General features: G+C 38.6%; 1 protein-coding gene across 1 annotated transcript; it reads left to right on the top strand.

The window, feature by feature from the left end:
* Positions 1–1,067: 1,067 nt before the first annotated feature.
* Spt20 lies at positions 1,068–26,644 on the top strand. Its single transcript, XM_069499453.1, has 18 exons — positions 1,068–1,272; positions 1,368–1,616; positions 2,723–2,878; positions 8,885–9,124; positions 9,320–9,541; positions 10,011–10,163; positions 11,363–11,672; positions 11,814–11,953; positions 12,762–12,835; positions 13,371–13,431; positions 13,864–14,094; positions 14,320–14,445; positions 16,098–16,230; positions 17,083–17,303; positions 17,752–17,904; positions 18,235–18,433; positions 19,326–19,448; positions 19,811–26,644. Exons 1-18 carry the CDS (start codon positions 1,237–1,239, stop codon positions 19,894–19,896), a joined length of 2,913 nt encoding a protein of 970 aa, XP_069355554.1. The 5' UTR covers positions 1,068–1,236; the 3' UTR covers positions 19,897–26,644.

The raw sequence follows: 26,644 nt of genomic DNA, 5'->3' as shown, positions 1-26,644 counted from the left end.
TTTGGCCAAAAGTATGATCTGAGAGGAGACCTGTGCTCTGTAGTGAGCCGGCGATGGGTTGATCGTGAGGTGTAATAAGGCAATAAGTAAAGCCCAAACCAGTGCAGACACCAGTAGTAGATTCATTTGCTGATTCAAAAGCACATACGTCAATAGTAACCAGTTTTGACGAAATTTGGGTCTGCCTATGTTTAGCACAGTGATAGCTTGTATCCGGGGGACATGGGGATATCACTTTTTGTTCCAGTTACCAATATTAAAAGCTTAAATCAACGTGAACGAAGTCGTGGGCATCTATATATCGAGTGTTGGAACAGAGAGAGGCTACCGAGGCTAACTATAGAGAAGTCGAGATAAAAAGTTCTCTCGAGATATTGGAAAAATTTGTATCCAGGGCCACGCGGAAAACCTTAGGATAACATCTAGTTCTAGCTTATTTACACGAAACATAATATAGTTAGGTATACGATTTTAGGCTTATCTTAAAAACTTCACTTATTTTACCAATGTTACCCGGGTCGGTTCCTACTGTAACTAATTTTAACCACAGAGTGCTTTTAGCTCTTTTTTTAACTGTGGTATGGTAATTTCAACCGGAGTTGAACACACACACCACAGCACAGATCACCATCAGATTAAAATGGCAGTTTAAAGCAGTTAGCCCGAGAGGATTTTATAATTTCCTTAAGTAACAAAAAATGGGTAATCTGTGTGAAGCCAGAAGAAAAAAAAAGAAATGCAGTGAGCCCTGGTAAAAAAAGCTAAGGTTCCGGCTTCCGTAACTCGTTTTAAGGCATGAGCGTGTAATATTAGCAAAATTATTAGTTTCATATTTTCATTCTACTTTCTATGATCATATTGAGGAATTTTGTTTTAGATTTCTATACATAAGTAATATATATATTTTATAGCATTTTCAGAATAATTTAATTTTTCAGAAAAAGCATGTTTTAGTAGTTTAGCAGGCAAGCAGGATCATCAATTTAAATATGGTCACACTGTTTTCGACAGCTATAACAACTGTCATGCGTAGCTGTCATGTCAAAAGTAATGTCAAAAATGTTGATGAAGAACATTGGACATGTTATTTTACTGTCATGCATTTGTGAAACATAAATAAAGCATAATAGTTTTCTAAAAATCATGACTTAATACTCAAGTCTAAACTGATAAAATGAAATAATATATTAAAAGTCATAACTGCCACTTATATATTTCTTTATAATTAATGACATTATGGATGGTTTAATTCACGCGGCATTGGAAGCAGAGGCAAGTATTAAATTAATATTACGAATTGTTTTCAAGTTGATTCTACAATTTGGTGCGTTATTTATCTCATGCACTGCCCTATATTTGTATTTCAGGTAATATTAAACCGCGCTAAACATGTGAACACGAACTTAACACACATTGACAGTGGTGTCTCTGATCATAAAATGACTTGGACCCACGAGAAGATGCATCTAGCAGAAACTGTTGACGACTCCAGGATGAAATTTCAACGTAACTCTGTCAGTTCTGTATCTAAAACTACAGAGAAGTTTGATCTGTTTAAAAAACTGCAAGAATTGTATAGTGAGCTTAGTCGAGATGAAACTTCACAAACCAACTATGTGAGTATATTAAACTCTTGTAAATTGTTGTGAATCTTATAAAAAAAGTTAACATTTGTTACTTTGTTTGTGCAACGTTCATCCAATTGAGTTGTAACTTTGTACAGTAATTGTTGACACTTCTGTGAAAGCTTCAGAACCATCGACATACATCAGTTGGTGTGCTAGTTGCATTACAACATAAGTCGGGCATTAGTTAGGAAATATATACCAGGGTGTGAAGATATTTCTACATTAAATCCAGAATGGTGTAGATGTTACAACTATTTCAATGGTTTGCTATTGTAACAGAGTGTAAATTTGTAGCATTATTTCCAGTATATGAATAATAAGTCAATATACTTGGCAATCAAAGTTGAACAGTTGGGACCCGTAATTCAATGATAACATGTCATATACTATGCTTGGTATCTAGAATATTTCACCTTTAGCAGGACCATCTAGCAAACTTCTATTGAGCAAAAACTAATATTGTGAATCAGTTCAGAAATCTTGGAGAAATCTGTATGTACATAATAGATAAAAAATTGTACCAAATGGAGAATATCTTCCTTTTTTTATAAGTAACTAGATGATGTCCGCGTGGATTTAGGTTTTTAAAAATCCTGTGGGAACTCTTTATATTTCCGGGATAAAAAGTACCCTATGTCCTTCCCCGGGATATAAGCTAGCTCTCTACCAAATTTCATCAAAATCGGTTGAACAGTTAAGCCGTGAAAAGCTAGCAGACAGACGGACAGTTTTATACGGAGCTAATATGCCGTTTTACATAAAAGGCAAGTGTAATATCAGAATATTCTCAAAAGTTCCAATACCTTTTATAATAAAAATATTTAGAATAAACTGACTATATCAGCCATGGTTTGGGACACGGGACAAGATCGTTATTTTATTCCGGCCTTAAAATTACTGATGCATTTTTTGGGCAATTTTTCTACATCAACGAGGATTCAATCCCACCCAAGTGAAGCTGGGGTGGATCAGCTAGTAACTAATAATAAAATAAACTGCATAATAACCTGTTTAGAGTGATTACTTTTGTACAAATCCTAAAATAAGATTGTACAGATCCTAAGATGCAATTTAACAGTTTCCTTTGATTGCAGCAAGGACTAAAAACTACATCTTACCTATTAGAAAAACTATTGGCTACATATAACTTGAACACTTTGATAATTAACTTGTATCCAGGCAATAAGGGATATTCTCTGTCATTAAAAGTCAATGGAAATACACAGTATATCCATCCACCTGATGTCAGTGTAAGTAAAAATGAGTCTTATTACGAAATGCGCTTAGTCCATATCCATACTTAATTTTAGCGTTTAAACTATCGTGAGTGAGTTTGATGATTATTTATTATCATAACGCGGAACCAACTTATGAGCGACACCGCGAAATGTTTTGTGTAAATGAGGAACTTGGGCGTGTTCCTTAACTCTCTCATAGATGGCGCTGTTCATACCCTTCCAAAGAGGTAGGAAAAGAATGCTTAACAAAGTCGAGAGACGAAGTCGCGGCATGACCTTTTATAGTAGGTAATAAATAAGTCTAGTATCAAAACAAGTGACATATTAAGCATTGTTTCAGGTTGCTAAGAATGCTAAATACTTAATAATAATAATAATCATTCTCAGCTTTCTTTAAACAGATTTTAGCACTGAAGTCCAATTATCTACGATTTTTCTTGGAAGGGCATGAACAGCGCCATCTATGAGACTTAAGGAATACGCCCTGGAAAGTTCATCATAGACACACTGCGTGCATTAGAACGGAGCTGGGCCTCTCGCACTGAAATTTTTATTTTTTATTTTATTTTATTATTATAACAAGCGTAGGTACACCAAATATTTACATTATTTTTTTCTCGCCAAACTGGTGAGCCAGTTTGTTGGCGAGCTGGCGCTCCTTAAAAATAACTAGAATCTACGTATTGATGTGCCTCCGGAAAACATACAGCATTTATGTATGAAGAAGCAATTATGTACTCACCGCATATATGCGCGCTTCATCCATAAACATGTATATTCCTATGCAATAATGTAGTTTACCTTACCGGATATAGGGGCGCTAGTGTCTCACCCAGCAAGGCAGTGAGCCGCTGCCATCTTGGATGTCATAGCGTTGTGTACTTTCGCCGCGTGCGCGTCGAATCTAAAATTATATCGTTAATCCGTCTTCCTTTGCAAAAAAATTATTTTCAATAAGTGCAATAAATGTGATAATACGGTGATCATGATATATATTTTCTTATTATTTCGTAATATTACCGTGGGGACATTTTGGTTGGACCCCACGTGCGCGAACAATGTCGATAGGCTACGTAAGCTAATCGATCTGGTGTTTCGCGCTTATTGGTGCCTGAGAGGGCTCTTGAAAAAGGGGATACCTCGACATCCAGCAGCGATTCAAGCAACGAGCAGGATTGAGAGTGACTCCCGAGAGAAACGGCGAGAAATTACCAGGTAACGATCGATCCTCGGATCGATGCGTTATACAACCAGGTGAGTTTTCTTACATATCTTAAAATGCATTTACCATATTGTGTATCTAATGCAAATGAGATGCTAATTGAGAAACCAAATTAAACAAATGGCGATTTGGTTGACGAACGTGTCGACACCGACACCGAAATCTAAATCTGGATCTAGGTTTCTTTAATACAAATTTTGGCGAGGAAAAGTCCCAATGGTTACCTATAATCGGTTATTGAATCTATTTATTTTATGTACAAAGTTAATTGAGTGCAATTTAAATTTTACGCCAGTGAATCGAATGATAACATTTTATCTCGCCCACGTGGCGAGATGTTGGTTATAACAAGACATTGGTTAAATTGCTCATTTAAAGGGGTTTCGTAAACTGAAAATAACGGAGAACTGTACTCACTAACACTATAATAGCTAACACTTATTTGGCCCCACTGAGGACATCATGGCCGTTACCACCAATGCTTTATTATACCAAACAGAACTCAGTTAAGAATCCAGATACCCCCTTTAATAAATGACTGAAACATTCAGATGATAAAGTCGCCCTTTGGTCTAAGTATCTCCTGCATTTTTATTCTTTTGAATATAATGATTAGCAATAAAGATGGTTAAATAAATAAATAACATTCAGCAAATCATCTTTGTCTTAAAAATTATCAGAACAAACTTTACAAATTGTTTGGGTAACAGGCGAATGTATAGCATAATATATTATGTAAGGCGCAGGAGATGAATATCAGACAGAATTTTCATGGAGATGTTTATTTTAAATACTCTAAGGAAATTTTGGATACGGTATTTGCATATGTCAAAAGTGAATGGTTTCTCAGTGATGGCTGAATGGAGGGTCTTCCACTGGAAGCCTCTCGGACCTCACATATCTGATATGTGAGGTCCGCACCCTTTGTTAGTTTTGGGTGTGATAACCATTTTAAATTATTGATTAAGCTGGAAAAGTACGTCAAATCATTGTGACGTCACATGCCAGTGTTTCATGGGGCCTCGCGTGCTGAGCGTGTGTTTTAACGCTTTATAGGATACTGATTTGACTAGTTGTCAAATACCGGATTGGCTTTTAACAATAGTGACGAGGTTCTTTTTGGATAAAGCAACACTCACTGCGTTTATGCAATCCCCTGGTGGCCCATATTTATAAATATTACAGCTATAAATGCCTACAATCGAAAAACCTATCCAACACAATATGTTACAGGTTATGTAATGACATTCTAATATCGTTGGCAAGCTTTTGGTGCAAACAGTTTTTGTAAATGTCAATTACGGTATTTCGAATACCCTAATACAAGAAACTACCCCCGGTAATGCCCACAAAACAAATAATGCAACATGCAACCTGGTCACCTGTCACGACTTAAATGACACAAGAATTACTGGACCAAAACTAGTAGAAGTGGTTCACAAGGAAATGCCCAGTTTTATCTCCGAGCTTTTTCTGCGGAAGGAAAACGTTGGATCGATGCGTCTGATTTTCGACCCTCGAGAACGAAACAAATTTGTGAAACAAAACTATCCCGTCTGATTTGTCATACCGGTTCGTAGCTTTCTACAACAAAAGTTGGACAACCTGTCTAATTTTTGGGTCTGGCGGCAGCGCCCCACCTGTAACATGCTCGGTTGCGGAAACCTTGCATGCGAAGGAATGTCGAGTGCTAGTCTACCTAGACGACTTCCTTCTGGTCAATCAAGACCAATCCAAGTTATGTCTTCAGGCTGCGGAAGCCGTGAGGCACTTGGAACTTCTGGGCTGGCAATTCTGGTCAACTAAGACCAATCCAGGTTATTCCTTCACGCTGCGGAAGCGTGAGGTCCTTGGAACTTCGGGGCAGGGGGATCAATTACCAAAAGCCAACGTCCATACCATGTTGAAGACACCGGTTCTCGTCCGATCACCGAAGTTAAGCAACATCGGGATCAATTACTAAAAGTCAATTCTAACACTCACACAAGACCTACAATACCTGGGTATTCGTTGGCAGACTATAAGAAAATTCAATGTTCTTGCCCATAATAAAGAGTAAAAAACTATCAACGAGACCTTTGAGAGAATTATTACTGAAAATATCTGAAATCACTCTTCACGAAATGCAACGGTTGCTAGGACAGTCAGACTTCGCCAGTTTAGTAACTCCCAGAAGCAGACTACATTCTGATCAGATCCAAATACGCCTCAAACGTTTCGATAATATGTTTTAGACTGCTGAATCCACAATCGTGGAACAGGGAATGACATGGCGGCGCGGAACCACATGTCTCAGGCTGCCAATATGTACACCTAAAACCTGCCATCCACTGCTTGGCGAATAATGCCTCTGATTGGCTTTTAGTGCCCAATTAAACGGGAAATTAATGCCAGAAACTTGGTGAGTGCATCAAAAATGATAGCACAGCAATAGAAGGAACTTTATGCAGTTATAGTGGCAATTGAAGACAGCACAAGAACTCTGTAAAAATCGCAAGTCTTAGTTCAATCGAACACTCATTCGTTCACTCACTCGTTCGTTCTAACGTTCATTTTAATGAACAAAGTCGTGGGTTTTACTGATTCTAACAATCGAACTCCCGCACATAACAGATTACATTATTGGCTCAAGGCTGTCACGAGGAAAACCTCCCACAGAGTGTCATCTTTTCCCTCAAGCGCCGTCCGAGATCGATTTGGTTGCAGCACAACAGATTACTGTAGTAGGGAATAAAGATGGTGTGATGTCTTTATCGACTGCAAAGATTGATCAGCAAGTTATAGATGCTTTCAACAGGTCATTGAGACATCAATTTAGCATGGGTGTTTTCTTCTCCAAACTAATTGCCAAAAGTACTGACTTACTTGAACAAGTGCAGCTGGGGTGTACTTAAATGTGGCACGTGAAAGACCTTTGGGCTTCAAGATTTGAAAGCAGAGCTCAAATGAACTATAGAACCTATCAGGGACTCTGATAGATGTCACGACATTACAGTGTCCACCAGACATTTACACGGAAGCTGAAAAAATTGAGGATGGGTGCCCAAATAAAGGAGTAGTCTATACGAGAAGTAAAGAACAGGTGCTTGTTGGAAGCAATTTTTGTCCTACCTACCTACCAGACATCAAAAATGGTTAAACTGGTGCGAAACCTGGTGGCGGTTAACTTTCTATGATCCACATGTGGACACTAGGCAATTATTGACGTGGCTAAACTCAAAATTACTAAACCATTTATCATACAGGACCTTAAGGTAGAGCTCAAGCGCTAACTACAGAAGCTCTCATTTAAGCACACACTTCCCGAGATATCTAGACGAACCTATATGGACAATTGTTGCCCTGGAACGAAGGGTTGACAACTGAAAGTCTGTGTCACCGGGAAAAATATATTATATACTTTATTTGGCCCAAAGACTGACACTCACTCTTAACATAAATACGGATGGACACTTTCAAAACATAATAGTATAACAGAAAACATAATTCTCTATTAATGTACTAGTATACTACAGTAGTACTACATGTATGTCTTTGACACAGGAAAATAGGTCAAGCAGAATGAAGTTAAGAATTTAAATATATTGTAATCTTTTTATCACCAACTGTAATGAAACTGAAGCCGCATCACGTACTGTAATAGATCACTGGAACAGTTCAGTTCTTAAGCAATGTGGCAGCATTCCTGTATCCCCAGGGATTCATCAGTGGATCAACAGTAGTTTCTTTGGGGACAGATAACCAATCAATGGACGATATACTCGTATCTCGTGGTAACTAGAGATTACCAGACACTCTTGTTGAAATCATTATTGCCCGGAGGAGATCTCAAAATAACTGAAGCTTATTTTTCAATATAATCATTATATGGTCCGGTTTGAGTTTTAGTAATCCTTATCAAAATTACAGACATAAATCATTTAAATTGTTTGTCTTTTAGACATTATATTTTAACTTATTAACCCTGGTTAGAAATAACAATAACTTTAATAGGTGACAATGAATGAAGGGGACGTGGTTATATGATCTAACTTAACGATTAATATTTTTGTTATTCAATTGACAGATTAACTCCCTTTGATTCATCATAGCGTTGTGGGTAATACATTTCACCAGCAGATAACAAACACGTCTTCATACATAAATGCTGTATGTTTTCCGGAGGCACATCAATATGACGGTTTTACATTACAATAAAACCGATATTATGTGCCGAGAGGGAAAACATACAGCATTGCAGGAACTTCTTCCTGGTGAAGACTATGACATCCAAGATGGCAGCGGCTCACTGCCTTGCTGGGTGAGACACTAGCGCCCCTATATCCGGTAAGGTAAACTACATTATTGCATAGGAATATACATGTTTATGGATGAAGCGCGCATATATGCGGTGAGTACATAATTGCTTCTTCATACATAAATGCTGTATGTTTTCCCTCTCGGCACATAATATCGGTTTTATTGTAATGTAAAACCGTCATATTAAATTGTACTTATGTATGTCAACTTATATTCTAACTTATAAACTTATATTCTAACTTATAAACTTATATTCTAACTTATAAACTTATATTCTAACTTATAAACTTATACTCAGATTAAGGATTGATCGCTGCAGCGAATTGAACGCTTCAGAGATCAATCCTCAATCTGAGGTAACAAATGCACCTCTATTAGTCATTTAAAAAATGTATCACCAAACGGTTTTTTTGGTTATTTAGCTATTAGCTTTTAAAACCTAGAATAAGTGATCCCTTGGTAGGTGTTAGTCTGTATTTTTATTTATTGTTTCGTAGGGCTCATCAAGTCAAGATGACACTTTAATAGAGACTCCCCGTTGGCCATATGAGGAAGAAGAACTTCTTAGTTACATAGATAACGAAGAATTACCTGTAGTGCTTCTAGACCTACTTGAATCTGAGCATTCATGCCTGTTCTACTCTGGATGCATAATAGCTCAGATAAGGGATTATCGGCAGGCTTACCCAAGTTTTCTATGCGATACTCATCATGTATTGTTAAGGCCAACAAATCAGGTATTTTCTGCTATTGTGTAGTTATATGACAATTAATTTTATGTTACTAATAAATCAAATTTTTTCTGTCACATTGTATGGTTCAGAATGTTCCATGTGTATTGTATGAAATTAAATGAATTTTAGCTAATAGCTAGGCTTGTGCTTTAAGACTCAATCTGTCGCTTTAATATTAAGTGTGTGATGTTTTCTCAGAGCATAATAACAGACGCGATGTGTATCGGTGGTCGTTGCGGATGGGCGGGAGAGGAGCGCGGTGCCGTGGAGGCAGTCGAAGCTGCGCTTGTGCACGCGGCCGCGCCTCCGCTGTGCCTCGAACCGAGGCCCGCGGTAGGCCTCCTCGCAGCGCGGCTGCACGCCGCGCCTAGACTATTTAACACGCCGCGGATACGACGGCAAGCGAGGAGGTTTTCACAAGTAAGTGACCAGCTTGCAGATTCAGTACACGGTTTCTAAGACTTTTACGTTTGAAAAAAGCTATTGAATTGTTTTTATTGCTTCTAACCTATCATTCTGTGCTGTAGTGAGATAAAAAAAACTATGAATTCCTTTGAATTCCTCGCTGCGCTCAGGATTCTATTTTCGAACCACGGGCGAAAACTATTGAACTATTGATTTGATTTTGAATCTGACATTTGCCTTGCTGTAGTGAGATGGAAAACTTTGTGTTTCGCACGGCCGCAAAATTATTTGTGTCTCGTCCTAATCCTACACTCAAGGTGCTCAAGACTCTATTTTTGAATCTTTGAATCTATCTTAGAGTCCTTCACTTGCGGTATTCAGTACAAGCACTTGCGCCAAATAACTGCTATTTTGCAGCCTTGCATAACACATACCTACTATTCTATAATTTTTCGTTTGATTGTAATAACTGATTGGTTTACAGGTGGCTGTAAATAGGAAGAGGAAATTGGATCAATTTACACATTACCACGGACTGGAGCTCTTGGAGCTGATCCATCGTCAAAGAGCAAAGAACAGCCGACAATCTGTACCTCATACTCGACTGACTTCCAAATTCCCCAAGAAACCACCAGAGGTAAGCCGATTTCTTGCTGGTTTCTGCTGCCGAGTTTCTTGCTGGTTCTTCTCGATAGGAAGGGCATTCAAACCAGTGGTAGATGCGTTTGGTGATTCACAAGTATTAGTAAATTTTTATCTGATTAACAATATTTCTATTCTATTCTATTTATGCTTTAAGTAGGGTAAATACATTGTAGAAACTTTCTAATACTTTTTTATGATCTCGAAAATGACGAAAAATAATTCCTCAAATTCATGTTAAATGACTTTTTGTAGTAAACTCCTTGATGCCCCTATTTATTGACTAAATACATATAATGGTTACGTATTGGGGTCAAACAAAAATGCCGACATTTTTTCATGCACTCGTACTGCTGTCGTCATTTCCATTTTCAGTAGGTACTGTAAAATGCGTTACGTTGCGTGCGGCTGGTGGGATTTCGCGGTTCTTGCGTATGAAATCAGTCTTAAAACGGTTCAAATTTTGGTTAAAACTGTCTTTCTAAAACTCTAGAAACAAATTTCATGAGAAGCCGAGGCCAAAAGTTAGTTAATTGTGAAAAGCTGTTCATACACCTCCAACATTATCGTACCCCTAGTTCAAAACTGTTTTAACTCAAAAATCACTTCTTGGAAACTCGAGTAAAATTATTTCTTTTTAAACTACAAAAGATTTTTGAAAAAAAGAATATTAGCCTTGTTAATTATGACTAATATTTTGTGTGAACTTTACCCTCCAATTAAGCGTAAAGCTTGTCCTAGGAGTGGGTACGATAATAGTGCAATGGGTAGGTTTTGAAGATGAAGGAAATATGCGTTGAACATTACTTATAGCATCGGTACAACAGTTGTCACTTGTCCCATACAGATAATTGAGTCAGGGAACAAAAACACTATATCAAAAGGCAAGGTTTGAGTTGAAACATTTTTGATGTAGCAGTGCTATTATCACCAATAGGGATGATGACTACAAGTCAAATTAGCTACTTTTTATCAAACGTCAAAACGATCGTTTAGCAAGGGAGCTTGTATGAAATACATAGAAGTGACGTCATAAACATTTGACGTAACTTAAGATCGATAGTTTAAAATTGTTGGCAAACTTAAAACTAGCAGCGAATGTGAATTTCACGTATTTTTGAAGAACCTCTATTCAATAATTTCCTACTAAGGAATATTTATTTTTGACATAGGCATCATCCCCATTCCTTGCAGGTGTTCAAGCCGATAGAACCTCCAAAAATGGAAGCTTTGCCGCTAGCGTTACCATCGGAACCGAGCGGGCCTCTGCGCCTCGCGCGCGCGTACGAGCGGCCGCGGCCCACGCCCGACTGCCAGCCTCAGCTGGTGGAGGAGTACATCCTCGAGACTGAGAAGACGTCGCCGCACGCGGGCGCGGGCTTCTTCCACATCAAACTGTCGATACTGCAACGGCCGTCCGATCAAGAGTTCCTAGGGGAGTTGTATGTGGACAGGGATCATGTCGAGGGGGAGAGGAATGGTGCTGCATGTAGATTTACACTAGGTAGCTATTTTGTTGTTTTATATCTAAGCAACGATAGCAGTCGTTAAAACGTACCAAACATTTCGAATATACATTTTATCAAATACATATGAGAGTAGAAGCAAAAATATTCCTATCACTCACGCATTCGTTTTATTTTAGGGTCTCGACTACAAGCTAATAAATATATACAACAATTTACGGAGATATTTACAGAGGAAGGAAGAAAATCGGTTAGGATAAAACATATCGTACCCGGGCAGCTACCAAGAGTTTCTTTTACTGGCGGCATGAGAGAAATGGTAAGTGTCAAAACAGCTGGTCTGTATTCGGACTACAAGCCCTTTGCGAAATTGCAGTTTAGATGCGGTTAACTTATGCAGGAGTTGTGTTCGACTTCAGCTTCAGCGACCTTCGGCCAAAACACCCTTCAGCCAAAGGAAAGTTGGCTTCGGCCACAATAGGCCATAGTTTTGGCCGAAGCCGAAGGAAAATAGAGCAAAGTTACGAATGCGCGTGAGTGCTGTGAAAGGGTTTTCATTCATGTCCTACATTCAATGACAAAATCACCGCGAATAAATGACAGATTTACGCTCAGATAACATTATTTTGAAGTTAAGGGCTTCTGAGACGGTCAAGGGGATTGATGGCTAGCATTTTGTTTAAGCAACTTTATGCACCCGTCAAGCAGCTTGAGCCAGCAAAAGGTACTTTTCTCATTTCTCGAATGTCGCGTAAAGAAAATATATAAAGTCGCATCAATCACGGTCAAGCACGTACAAGTATGCGGCAGAAAGTAATGTATATTTCGGCTTTTTAGAGCGTTGTCTCTGTCACTCATACCTATATGAAGTTTTGTCGGTCACAATGACAGGGACAACGCTCTACAAATCTATAGCAAATTCTACTCGTTTATGTCGATGTACATCACTTTCTGCCGTGTACTGTAAATGCTTGATTCAAGCATCAAGCAAACATTGCAAGCTTTAAATATACTTGGCTTGGCAGTTGGCTACATACTGGCAAGCCGCTTGACCGTCTCGAAAGTTCTTTACGCTAGAACCTCTGATAGCGAGCGTTTGAAGGACGTCACTTTAACGTGTTTGACAGTTATTGTTACAGCAGCGGACAGCGCAAGCGAGCGGTTCCACAGTACAAACGCATGCGACCACAGTACCTGTAGTGTGAGTATAACATTTGAGATTTGATGTGACACGTAATCACCAAACACATAGCATAGAAACATCAAGCATAAAATCGTTTAACCACTTTTAGGTTGAATGCCATTTGCACATCATAAAACTATGTGATCTATTTTAGCGTTTAAACTATCGTGAGTGATTTCCATTATATATAATATCTGTCCCGGCTTTACTCACGTGTTTAGTCGACGTTAGCCCGACTTGTTTCGAACCCATCCGGGGTCCTTTTTTAAGGGATTCAGTTCGCGCACGCGCGGCGGATGTGACTGCGAGCTGCGAGTGCCACTGCCCGTTGTGACGGTGGCTGAGGTGGGGGGGGGAGACACCTGCAGATCGTCTCTCGACATTTCGTACTGATCTTCATCGCTGGAACCGTCACCGTAATCCAGGCAAGCGGAGCTAATAGTGTCCTGTCCCACGACTGATGCCCTTGGACTGAGGTTCTTGCATACCCTGTATCACTTCGACTGCCTCCGATCCATTGTAAGTTAAACAAATTGTTAATGTTTTTTTGCAGGACATCCGCAATAGCAGCCACACCCAATGCCCATACGAGTACAAGGCAGTTGCCAATACTGGTTAGTTAGTATTTTTTGTGTTTATCTGCTTCTGTAAATTGATAATAACTTAGAATTCAATTAGTTACTAATGTCAACTCCTTTGCGCAATTAAAAGAGTGCGAGAGAGTGTGAAGTGTGAGAGAGTTTCTCTCTTCCACTTCCTTTCTCTCCCTCTCTCTCTTATTCTCCTCTTTCTGTCTCTCTGTATCGTATTCCTCATTCTAAGGATCGCGTGGCCGCATTCCATTATTTATAATAAATAATGGTACAAGTTTTCTTGAGATAATAATGCAGTGGATACCTAGACCCTTCCGCATTCGACTACTACGAGAATGAAATTTCGACTCTTAACATTATCATCAGATGTTAATGGTAACAGAAGTGATGTTATCACTCCTGTCGGCAGTCCGCACTGTCTGTAATTTTTTTTTCAACTTATATTATTTCCAGCAGGCACAATTACAACAAGTAGGCAACGTTGGAAGCGTAGCGGCAGTGGGCACGGTTGTCGGTAGCGTGGGCCCGGTGAGCGCCGTGGGCACAGTAGGCAACATGGGCACCGTGGGCAGCGTGGGCTCTGTTGGAACCGTGGGTAATGTGGTCAACGTGGCCGCGTCAAGCTCTGCTGTTGAGGCTGCGTTAAAACAGCAACCTTCACCTACACCGCGGTTGTCACCTCAGGTATGAATCCATGCTAAAGTTATAAATGCGAAAGTTTGCCTTCCTTCATGTTTTCCTTCACCGTCAAAGCATGTCATATTAATTGCTCCGAAATGCACATAACTCCGAAAAGTAAAAGGCCTGGGACCTACCACCCGGTCCAGCTGAATAGGACGTCTTAACCACTAGGCTATCCCCGCCCTCTTAACAAAACACGCTAACGTGAATGTTCGTTCCACGTGCCAGGCATCAACAAATCAGTTGCTAGCGCAGCAGTTAACCAACCCGCCGCAGCCGCTCAACCCCCAGAAGATGCAGTCCGCCATCATACACATACAGCACCCGCTCATGTCGTCCTCTGGCACGTCTCAGGTACGCTTTATGATGACACTATAAAGGTACAGTGATGCTAGTTCAGTTATACACTAAAAATCAGTTGCTAACACAGTAGTTAACCAACCCGCCGCAGCCGTTCAGCCCGCAGGAGATGCAGTCCGCTATCATACACATACAGCACCCGCTCTTGTCGTCCTCTGGCACGTCACAGGTACGCCATATGTTGGCGATATATAGGTGCGATGGTGCTAGTTCAGTTTCACACAACAAATCAGTTGCTAGCACAGCAGTCGACCAACCCACTGCAGCCGCTCAACCTGCAGAAGATGCAGTCCGCCATCATACACATACAGCACCCGCTCATGTCGTCCTCTGGCACGTCACAGGTACGCCATATGTTGGCGATATATAGGTGCGATGGTGCTAGTTCAGTTTCACACAACAAATCAGTTGCTAGCACAGCAGTCGACCAACCCACTGCAGCCGCTCAATCTGCAGAAGATGCAGTCCGCCATCATACACATACAGCACCCGCTCATGTCGTCCTCTGGCACGTCACAGGTACGCCATATGTTGGCGATATATAGGTGCGATGGTACTAGTTCAGTTTCACACAACAAATCAGTTGCTAGCACAGCAGTCGACCAACCCACTGCAGCCGCTCAACCTGCAGAGGATGCAGTCCGCCATCATATACATACAGCACCCGCTCATGTCGTCCTCTGGCACGTCACAGGTACGCCATATGTTGGCGATATATAGGTGCGATGGTACTAGTTCAGTTTCACACAACAAATCAGTTGCTAGCACAGCAGTCGACCAACCCACTGCAGCCGCTCAACCTGCAGAGGATGCAGTCCGCCATCATACACATACAGCACCCGCTCATGTCGTCCTCTGGCACGTCACAATGACGCCATATGTTGGCGATATATAGGTGCGATGGTACTAGTTCAGTTCCACACAACAAATCAGTTGCTAGCACAGCAGTCGACCAACCCACTGCAGCCGCTCAGCCTGCAGAAGATGCAGTCCGCCATCATACACATACAGCGCCCGCTCATGTCGTGCTCCGGCACGTCACAGGTACGCCATATGTTGGCGATATATAGGTGCGATGGTACTAGTTCAGTTTCACACAACAAATCAGTTGCTAGCACAGCAGTCGACCAACCCACTGCAGCCGCTCAACCTGCAGAGGATGCAGTCCGCCATCATACACATACAGCACCCGCTCATGTCGTCCTCTGGCACGTCACAGGTACGCCATATGTTGGCGATATATAGGTGCGATGGTACTAGTTCAGTTCCACACAACAAATCAGTTGCTAGCACAGCAGTCGACCAACCCACTGCAGCCGCTCAACCTGCAGAAGATGTAGTCCGCCATCATACACATACAGCACCCGCTCATGACGTCCTCTGGCAAATCTTAATAGATTTTGTATGGATCCACGAAACAAATTATTATATACTTCGCCTTACATTATAGAATAGTTATCGAAATTACTTTCTGGATTGATAGTAAAATAGATGGTGAAAACTCATTTGTGTGCATTGAAATATTCTACTAGATTATTGGTCTGCACCTGACAGTTCACCTATCCATAGAAACTTTCACTTTAGGAAATTAATTAACTTCAAACTTCTCTTATGACAAATGATTGCTTATGTACGATGTTTCGCAGGTACAAAGTATACAATATACGAGTACGACGACCGCGCAGCAGAAAGCGACAATAACCAAGCCGCGACAGACAAACCCGGCTATAAGCGCGCTTGTCACTAGTCTTATGAATTCGGCACAACAATTCCAACAAGGTTTGTATCTACATATGTATTGAAATACTGTGGCTAATTCCGTTGTACACAATCTCTAAGCTAAACTAAAATTACTTGTCTAAATCTCTTGCTATCCCTTTCATAATGTTGCCTGCGGAAAAGGATAACACCCAATATAAACCTTCCAATTTAGTTTAGAAATTGTGTACAAGAGAATCGGTCACATTGACTGTCGTAAGTAACGATTTATATAAAAATCTACTTCTAGTGACTTGACTTATCGATGTATTTCTTAGTTGAGCCAAACAGAGTATAGCCAAATAGCCGCTTTGATATATCGTAGAGCCGTTTGTATACTCATATAGTCAACATCATTTGTCAACCGATCATTTGACCCCGTGCGGACCTTTTCCTATAGTTCTTCTGTCTAATAAAGTCAAAAGACGTTTGTTGTAGTGCACGGAGCATATGTACATTGTTTTAGGATGCGTAACCTCTGGACAGTTGCTTCCAAACCAGATGACACACGACGTAGGATAAGCTCTGGTTTCTTCGCTGGACACCGCTAAAAGAGCATATTTTGCTAACACCGACATTACGGTGACAAAACGCTCTACGATTCCACGCCATCTTGTTTCAGTTAATAACATTTTAGTGGCATCATCTGATGCTTAATAGGGGCTGCTATGATGACAACCCTGTGCTAAGAAACTAAAGCTTTATACAAAAATATACGCTTTACCGTACAGTTTACTACTTCGTGAGGTGGAATAACTAAACAAATTAAGACCTTATGAACATATTATTAAGATTGCGTTAGTAAAAAAAATGGTTCTATATCTGCGTTTCATTTCATGAGATTTAAGTTAAAGAGGTACGGTATTGTTTCAGCGGCGAGTCAAAACGCTGCCAAGGCAGTCGTCAGTACAGCGAGTAGCAATGCGACAATACTGAACCTTCTAAACAGCGCGCCTGCCGCCATGACGCACGTCACGACGGCGGATAACTCACTGGATACCCATAAGCTGCTTACACGCACTGTGTCGATAGCGGGCGCGCGTCTCATTACTGCTTCCACAAGCGCTCACACCATACCCACTTACACGCAGCAGGTAAGTTTGAGAACAGATTGAAACAGGTTGAATTGCGCTGATTTCAAAGGATTATCCGAGATAGTGTGGGCGTTGAAACAACCGCAAAGTCTCATGACACACGTCACGACAGCGGGTAACTTGCTGGATACATATAAGCTGCTCACACGCACTGTGTCGATAGCGGGCGCGCGTCTCATTACCGCTTCCACGAGCGCTCACACCATACCCACTTATACGCAGCAGGTGAGTTTGAAAACAAATTGAAACAGGTTGAATTGATCTGATTTCAAAGGATAATGCGAGACAGTGTGGGCGTTGAAACAACCGCAAAGTCTCAAGACACACGCCACGACAGGGAATAACTCGCTGGATGTATGGTTAATAGATTGTTTCTAGGGATTATCCGAGGTACAGAGTGGGTGTGTATGTGTATCTAGTATTATGTTAATAATAATAATTTGTCCAGGTCACATACACCCGTGAGAACGACTCGACGAACGTGTCAAGTAGTGAGAGTGCTCTGCTGGAGCGGCTCATGGGACCCGAGCCCGCCGCGACTCCTCCTTCACAGCCGCAACCGCAGCCGCAGCCGCAACCGCAGCCTGTTTGCCATTTGCAGGTAAATAACAGTTTTTTATGGTTTACTTTCCCGGTTTAAGAGTTAACCTCGAAAATACAAAATATTTTGGACGCGGAAACCAGCCCAGCAATAAGATATTTCCGTGAATAATAACCATTTTTAGGGGGTACCCAGATTTAAGTATTTAGGGACCATATTAACTTCTCAAATAAGGAAAGACTAGGTAGGTAAAGGTAAGAGTTCATCTTTTTCAGCTAGGTACATCTACCCATAATAACAATCCTGTACGTAACGGTTATTGTTCAGAGTACCACGCCTTAGGGCTTGGGGTAGCGTGTATGTTGATTAATCATCTCACCTTGTTTCCAGGGTCTAAGCCTTACATCGTTGCAAGGTCTACAAGGCATTCAGGGTGTGCAGAATGTTCAAGTACAAATACCGGGTCTGTCGGCGCCTATATCGTTGTCGCTGAACGTGTCGGGCGCGCCCAGCGGCCTGCTGGTGTCTGTGCCGCCGACGACGTCCGTGGTGCTAACCAACCAACCATCTGTGCTATCTTTGCCTATCGGTGAGTTTTACGTGAAAATTATTTTTAGGTACACATATTTTTACATTGCATTCGTTGATTTTTACATCAACTTTCACCATCCCGTATGATAATATTATCACAGACCACCACCTATAGACTTATAAACGCCTAATAGCCGGAAACTCGCGATCGTCAAGCTTAGACAGTTGCTTAACATAAAAGCGGCCCATGCCCGTTCGGTACCCTCATTCCGCACATTGTCTTGTTTACGTGACTTTTAAGTCCAACAAACAAAGCATTCTCTCCTGTTCCCCGCCAACATTTTAATTACGATTTCGTTTTCTTCTCTTCAAAACCGGAAGTTGAATTCTCTGAGCATATTATGAATTTAGTCTTCCGAGTATACCGGTGCTATGTTACCGCGTATGAATAATCTGTATCTTCTAGATAATATTCTTCTGTTTTGGAAATTGTGGTCTGCATTAATGGATACATTGTGTCACTATCACATTTCCAGCTTTTCATGTAAGTAAATTTTTCGATGCCCATTTTATATTTCAAGCGCATGAAGGCAACAAAATATCCCAACAATTCAACTTCGGGACGTCGGACTATACGCGTCTATGCTTCCCAACGTGAACACTCCCACATTACTTGAAAGATAGTGTCTTTTCGAACGCGTTAGCAGTTATAAGTCCCGCAAATTTCTATTGCGCGTAGCCGCCATTTTAGTGACGTCAGCACTAGACTGAAGTTACGAGCTGATGGTATATTTTTATTTCGGCTGACGTCAAAATGACGTTATTTCGATGTTAATGAGACATATTGTTCCAGCGCAATAGCAATTTGCGGGACGTATAGCACAGCCGTATATTTTTTTACGGAATAGCATGAACAATGAGTGCGGTCTAAGTAATGTGTTGTTTCGCAGCGCAACTAATGTCGGGCAGCGTGAAGGGCGGCGTGAGGGGCGGCGCCGTGCAGGTGGTGCGCGCGCCGCGACCCGCGCGCCTGGCGCGACCTGCGCCGCGTACGCCGCTGCAGCCCACTGCCGGTACGTTACTACACGGTACAAGAGCAAAACATGGAACGAACTTATCATCCGAAAATGAGATGATATCCTCATTTATAATTTTTTTTTTATTCACAAACACTAAAATTAATAGGTACGTCAGCACTAATAAAACGAGCCCTAACACGACGAAGTTATTATGGATACTCGAGGAGTTCCTATGACTACTTCCCGGCTCCATTATGAGACTCTGGACATCATCTACATAGTTCTAAAGTATTTGTCGAGGCAAATCCAGCAAGCCCAAACACGACAGAGTTCTTAAGAAACTAGAAATTTATAGTTCTCGCATTTTTAATTAATATTAAAAGACTTATTATCATGCATTATAAACTTTATTCCAGGTACAACTCAATTTATAACTCAGGCGCAGACGCAAGCGTTAAATGCGCACCAAGTACGACGAAAATCCAATCCTGATAGTTCATAGTAAATGCTTAAACTTTAGCCCACTGCCGATATAGTAAATTAAAATGTAAATAATTGCATACTATGATAGATACAATTTATAGAGGACAAGTGAAAAAATCTGCGTGCAATATTGATCGATAGATCTCTAGCAGACTAGTTTATAACTAAAATGTACTTTTAATAGACAACTATTTATATTCGCCGTATAAAACTCAAATACGTACCGTTACCATGAGTTCCCACTGAGACTGAAAGGTTTGAGGTAGAGTCATGACTCTTTCCTAATATTATGCTGCTTTTAATACAATCATATTTATTTATTATAATGAATTCAGAGAAAGTATATTCACATCCTTTTTTTTATTTTATTTCATATACAATTTCATAATCATGTATGTAAAAACGAATAACCAATTAATTAGGGTCACAAATAATTTACAATGGAAACCGTTATATTATTCTAGATGTCTTGCTTGTAAGATTGGATCATGACAGGAATGTGACTAAATTGTAAGCGGTATTTAAAAAATAATTATGGTTTGATTGAAAAAAAACGTATAATATTTTAATTATTTTAAAGATTTTATATTATATCTTGTTAGAAATGTTTGTATCATTTGTAAATAAATAATAATTATTATTGTAAAATAAATAAATAGAAATCGATGTAGTGCTTGTAAATATAAAATAACATAGTAAGAAATGATTTTATGTTACAAGTAAATCAATTAAATCGTACTTAAAGGAGTGTATAAACTAACGTATGACAAATAAGAATGTTATGGTTTTTCTGGTTATGCTAAATCAGTATTAATATTGCTGTTCGCGCAATAAAATTACCTAAAGATAAGAACAAAATTAATATATTTATTGACACGTCCTGCTCCTTTAGCACGAAAGTTTCGATCGTCACATTTCTACTATTGCAATTGTTGTGCCTGGCTGAATTTATTGTCTTACTCATACGGAGTATTTCAGCTATATAGATAGGTATACTAGATGATGCCCGCGACTTCGTCCGCGTGGATTTAGTTTTTTAAAAATCCCGTGTGAACTCTTTGATTTTCCGGGGTAAAAAGTAGCATATGTCCTGCCCCGCGATGCAAGCTATGTCGGTACCAAATTTCATACCAAAGCAAGCAGACAGACAGACACACTTTTGCATTTATAATATTAGTATGGATTATAATAATAACGACCGTAACGTTTTACTGGACGTCATGTATAAATATCATAGGTTTAAAAACATTAAAAATTATTTCCTCGCTTCAAAAGGTTTCTGATTTTAAATAATTATATAAAAAACTGAAATTAAAAGAAACCATCAAAATCGGAGCTGTTTCTGAAGACTCCCGACGAAAAGTATAGACTCAACTATAATCAGTGATTAACGTAGAACAGTTTTTAAAAATCTGCCAAATACCCTATTGCACCTTTGGCGTGACAGCGTGATGATATAATAGACTGTTTCTATCTTTAGGTACTATAAAGTACAATGTACGATAGTTATGCTACATAACTTATGTTTATATGCTGTAAATATGTTATATACTCAATGCATCAGGATCAAAAGAATGGAGCGAAATTTGTTTTGGAAGTTAAGTTTTGCTATGTGTTCATGCAGCATCTATTGAATGCTTTAATTATGTAAATATAAATCGTGGATTGATAATGGAAATGATAATTTTTTAAAGTTAACTGCCTAGACGGCCTTAAGCGGTTGTATGATAATAAAAATATCCAGCCACAAGTGTTTTAAATTTTGTCTCTTAACGCAAACTCATAGGGTTCATTTTTTAATACAACTTAATTGGGGCAGTAACCATGCTTATGTGGGGCAGTTATCCTTATGTTATCCGTATAAGTCGAAGTTTGCTGTAATCATTTAGGTACTTTTGGACTTAGTGGCCTAATTTCTAACTCAGTTTTTAGATGCTTAAGTAATGCTTTAATAATTTATTTCTGGGTTGCACCTATAGTCCGTGCAAAATGACTTCTCACGCGCCATTTTAACTCTATGTTAAAAGTATGGTTCACCTTTTAAAATAAGGACTAAAATCGTACTTTTGACATGATTCTTGAAATAATTGAGAAATAATTTTTCACACATTATAAGTAGATAATTTTAATGGGCACAGTTTTACTATTGTTCCACTATTCCGTATCCATAGTTGAGTTGAGTTTCATAATTTATATACTTCGGTATAGGTCTTGATCAAGAAGTTCTAAATATGAGAAAGTGGATAACTGACACTCATTTCTACTGATATTAGTAACAGAAAGGATTCTTAGAAAGTCGTACCACCACCCATAATCAAGTCTATTTTTTCTTTTCAAACATCACTGTGCTATCTATAAGAAGGTACATTGAAATATGTGTTTTAAACGCAAAACATAAAGGCTGAGATCTATAGAGCGCACTTTGACTTTGCTCAGACTTAAGATTAAATTAAAACGAGACAGATTTGTGTGAGAGATACACCTGTCTCGTTTTAGCTCTGTCTTAAGTCTAAACAAAGTGCGTACTATAAGATCTCACCCTAAGTAACATTTCCAACTACGTTGTCGCTATGGTAACTATTTCAATACGTTACCATGCATGTATAAAAAATTGAACCTTATAAGTTTGCGTTAAGGAATAGTTTTTAAAAGCTAGTTAAAACATTTTTTTTTAAATATCAAACGACTGCTTGTGGCCATCTAGACACTTCCTAAAGCTAATAAATAAGTTGCATGTTGAATGGACTTTATAAGTACTAAACTAATATTAAACATCGAAAGTTTTGTGGAAATGCAGTTAGATTTCTACAGATCTATAATCTTTACTTTACTATCACAAGAAGAGCTGCATAAAAATAGCCTCATTTTGTAAATGTTACAACTCTGTTTTAATGAAACTGAAACTTTGTTATTAAAATAACAAATACTAGTTAAGAAAGCCATAACTACTTAAAATATTCCTGACTAGTAGATATTATTACTTATTAGTTACTAGCTGATGCCCGCGATTTCGTCCGCGTGGATTTTGGTTTTTCAAAATCCCGTGGGAACTCTTTGATTTTCCGGGATAAAAAGCACCCTTCGATACGCTACAGCCTTTTAACTATCTATATACCCAAAATCAAGTCGATTGGTTATTTAGTTAGGGCGTGAAGGAAGGATAAACAAACTTTTGTATTTATAATATTAGTATAGATGATATACTGACATATTCATCTATATTGGCTACCTACTGCTCATGTCATAACTCATATCCTTGATAAAATAATAATTACCTAGTTCATATACCTTCCTACAAATTAGGAGTAGCTCTATAATCAAGTCATATAACGTTGTAAAATAAGTTCATTCTTTGTCATAATGTTGGTATACTCGTATTCCATTCTCCAATACGACGAGCAGTGTAGGCAGTATCATAGTATATTAGGCCAACCCGAGTATAAAGCGATATGCAGTGCGGCATTGAGCAGGCCTCTTGAATCTGAGAAAATCATAAGAAATGACGAGCGTTTGGTGATAGCCTAGTGGTTAAAACGTCGGCCTTTTATTCTGGGGGCTGGGGGTTCGATTCCAGGTACGCACCTCTAGCTTTTCGATAGCTATGTGCGTTTTAAGCAATTTAAATGCCACTTGCTTAAACAGTGAAGGAAAACATAGTGAGAAAACCTGCATGCCTCAGAGTTTTCGTGCATTCTAATATTATGAGTATGATTATAGCTTTTCTACACTTGTGAAATAATGACCTTTGAATCGCATCGCTCCTGTACTGCACGCAATCTTTGTACCTATTTGGGTTGTATATTGTTGCTAATTGAATCAAATTTCCTTCGCCATTTTCGAAATTGTGTCGTGTAAAGCTTTCATTTCGTAAGAGAGCTGCTGTCACATAACGGCAGCTATTATAACGTCTAATGCCGTCATTGAAAACTTTAAATTTCTACAGGTGAGTTCTTTTATTTGACAACTTTCTTTAATGTTCTGTCTCCGGACCGCCGAGTTTTTTTGCTGGTTCTTCTCGGTAGAAAGGGCTTTCTGTTGTTATTATGTGCTTAGCTGTGCCAATATAGAGCGGCATAATATCAGCGACGATCATTAAACTATTTGATTGTGGTTGCATGGTATATGTCCTTTTAAATTATATTGCATCGTTTTACTTTAAAAATAAGTGTAAAAGTCTCTAAGATGCGTTATTAGGAATATGTACCCTCATCTGTTATTTAATTGTGATAGAGTAGATAGATAATTTTTAGACTGTAGATTGATACATCGCACATAGGTTGCCTAGCTAAATCACGTGCCAATGATGTTAATTTTTTTTTTAAATCAATTTCCCTTATTAGTTACTAGATGATGCCCGCGACTTCGTCCGCGTGGATTTCGGTTTTTGAAAATCCCGTGGGAACTTTTTGATTTTCCGGGATAAAGAGTAGCCTATGTCCTTCCCCGGGATGCAAGCTATCTCTGTACCAAATTTCATCAAAATCTGTTGAACGGATGGGCCGTGAAAAGCTAGCAGACAGACAGACAGACACACTTTCGCATTTATAATATTAGTATGGATTTATGAAAATCGAGCATCAGCTGAAATATTTTCAACAAATTTTGATAAGGCAACATAAATAACGGTTGGTTTGGAAAATAAAATTCGATTAAAATTAAAAATGGGGGTAGATATTCCTAATACCGGATTTCTACCTATGTCAAGTTACTAAAAGTACTAATCAATCAGCAAAACCTTATGATCACTATGCGCACAATTTCTATTACAGCGGTTTAATCATTCAAGATTCTTATTAAATGGCTATTTTTACACTATGTATTTACTGCTGGTTACTAATTTGGTTGTATACGAATCCGAGTAGGTGAGTTAAATTGACAGATATAAAACTAGTACCATACTTTTCATGATATTTTATGAGGAAAAGGATGATACTACGTTTATTTTAGTTTAGAGATTTGTGTATAACCGATTTATAGTAGCTGTATTTATTACTGGTTTAATTGTTAACAGTAGGGTCTCGCTTGCATGTAACATAGAGTTCATCCATAATTTGCGTGCCACTTAAAAAGGTTGAGTTTCTCCCAACCTTTTTAACCTATTATGTGTTAAGTATTGTATAAAATATTAACAAATTACCTTGTTCTAAACATTAAACTTTGATAAACCAATATACTCTCAGGTAGATAGAGATTAAGAAATCATTATTATGGAAAGATCAGTAAAGAATATAAATTCATTCATTTTTCTCTTTATTATTTAAAGGTATATTAAACGAGTTTTAATCAACTACAACTAGGTGCAACTGGTAACAGTTGGTTAAACTTGAGTTTAGTTCCATTCGACTAAAATAGGCTATGCCAGAAGACTTGCTTCGTCGTCCCTTCATTCAGCTTCATCTACTCGATCTTGTTTCGCTTCGCTAGCATAATGTAATTGTATATTATATTTTGTAAAATAAAAACATTAAAAAACCGGCCAAGTACGAGTCAGGCTCGCGCAATGGTGGGTTCCGTACTACAGTCGTATTTTTTCGACATTTTGCAGGATAATTCAATAACTATGATTTAGAATTTTTTAGAATTTGATACATAAAAATAAATGAAAATCTGTTTTAGAATGCACTAGTGAAGACCTTTCATATGATACCCCACTTTACATACTTATCTTACTTAGAAAATTGAAAATACTAATTATTAGTTCATGACCACAATTTAATTTTTTTGTGTGATCTAACCCTAAATTCACGGCTTTCAGATTTTTCCTCAAATGTCAGCTATAAGATCTACTTACCTGCCAAATTTCATGATTCTAAGTCAATGGGAAGTACCCTGTAGGTTTCTTGACAGACAGACGGACAGACAGACAACAAAGTGATCCTATAAGGGTTCCGTTTTTTCTTTTGAGGTACGGAACCCTAAAAATGGCGATTTTTAGAATAACAGTAAATTAAGTGCTGGTAAGAAACCTTCGTAATCTTTGAGTTTGTTTGCATTTGACTTGTGACGTAACTAATGGATGACCTCTATGTAAAATTTTATTAGTTGATGCCCGCGACTTCGTCCGCGTGGAATTAGGTTTTTTAAAAATTCCGTGGGAACTCTTTGATTTTCCGGGATAAAAAGTAACCTATGTCACTCTCCAAGTCTTTATCTATATATCCATGCAAAAAATCACGTCAATCCGTTGCACCGTTGCGACGTAATTGAAGGACAAACCAACAAACAAACACACTTTCGCATTTATAATAAGGGTACTGATTACCTTATATATTATGAATTATACTTACTTGATATTATGTTGTTGTTAAAGAATTCAAGTATGGACTAATAAACGTAGCTCTTAATCGTGCGAATTGTTGATCTCATTTATTTTGTTTATGACGTGAAGCTCAATATGTATGTAGGATTTAAAAAAAATTATAAACTCAGAACTTTATCCAAATGTAAATATCTAATATAAGATATATTAATTTGTACATATATTATAAATACCTAATGATTTTTATACAAATAATAATCCAATTTTGTCTCTCAGCTGTATAGTTTCCAGTGTAAAGTAAGTACTGTTTATTGTAGCTTATTTGTAAATATTTCCAATTAGTTATTGTTATAAGCAAAAGTTACGCTTATGACGGTGAATAATAAAATTTATATTAAAGCGTTGACTTGGAGCTATGTATAAATTGATATTGTAAAAATTAACTCGAGTACGATGTTCAGAAATTGACGTTGAACATGAATAAATAACTTTTTTATTTATAACATTA

The sequence above is a fragment of the Maniola hyperantus genome, chromosome 6, assembly GCF_902806685.2.
Source record: "Maniola hyperantus chromosome 6, iAphHyp1.2, whole genome shotgun sequence".
NCBI classification, from domain to species: Eukaryota; Metazoa; Arthropoda; class Insecta; order Lepidoptera; family Nymphalidae; genus Maniola; species Maniola hyperantus.
The sequence above is the reverse complement of the archived record's forward strand: the minus strand, read 5'-3'. Positions and strand labels throughout refer to the sequence as shown.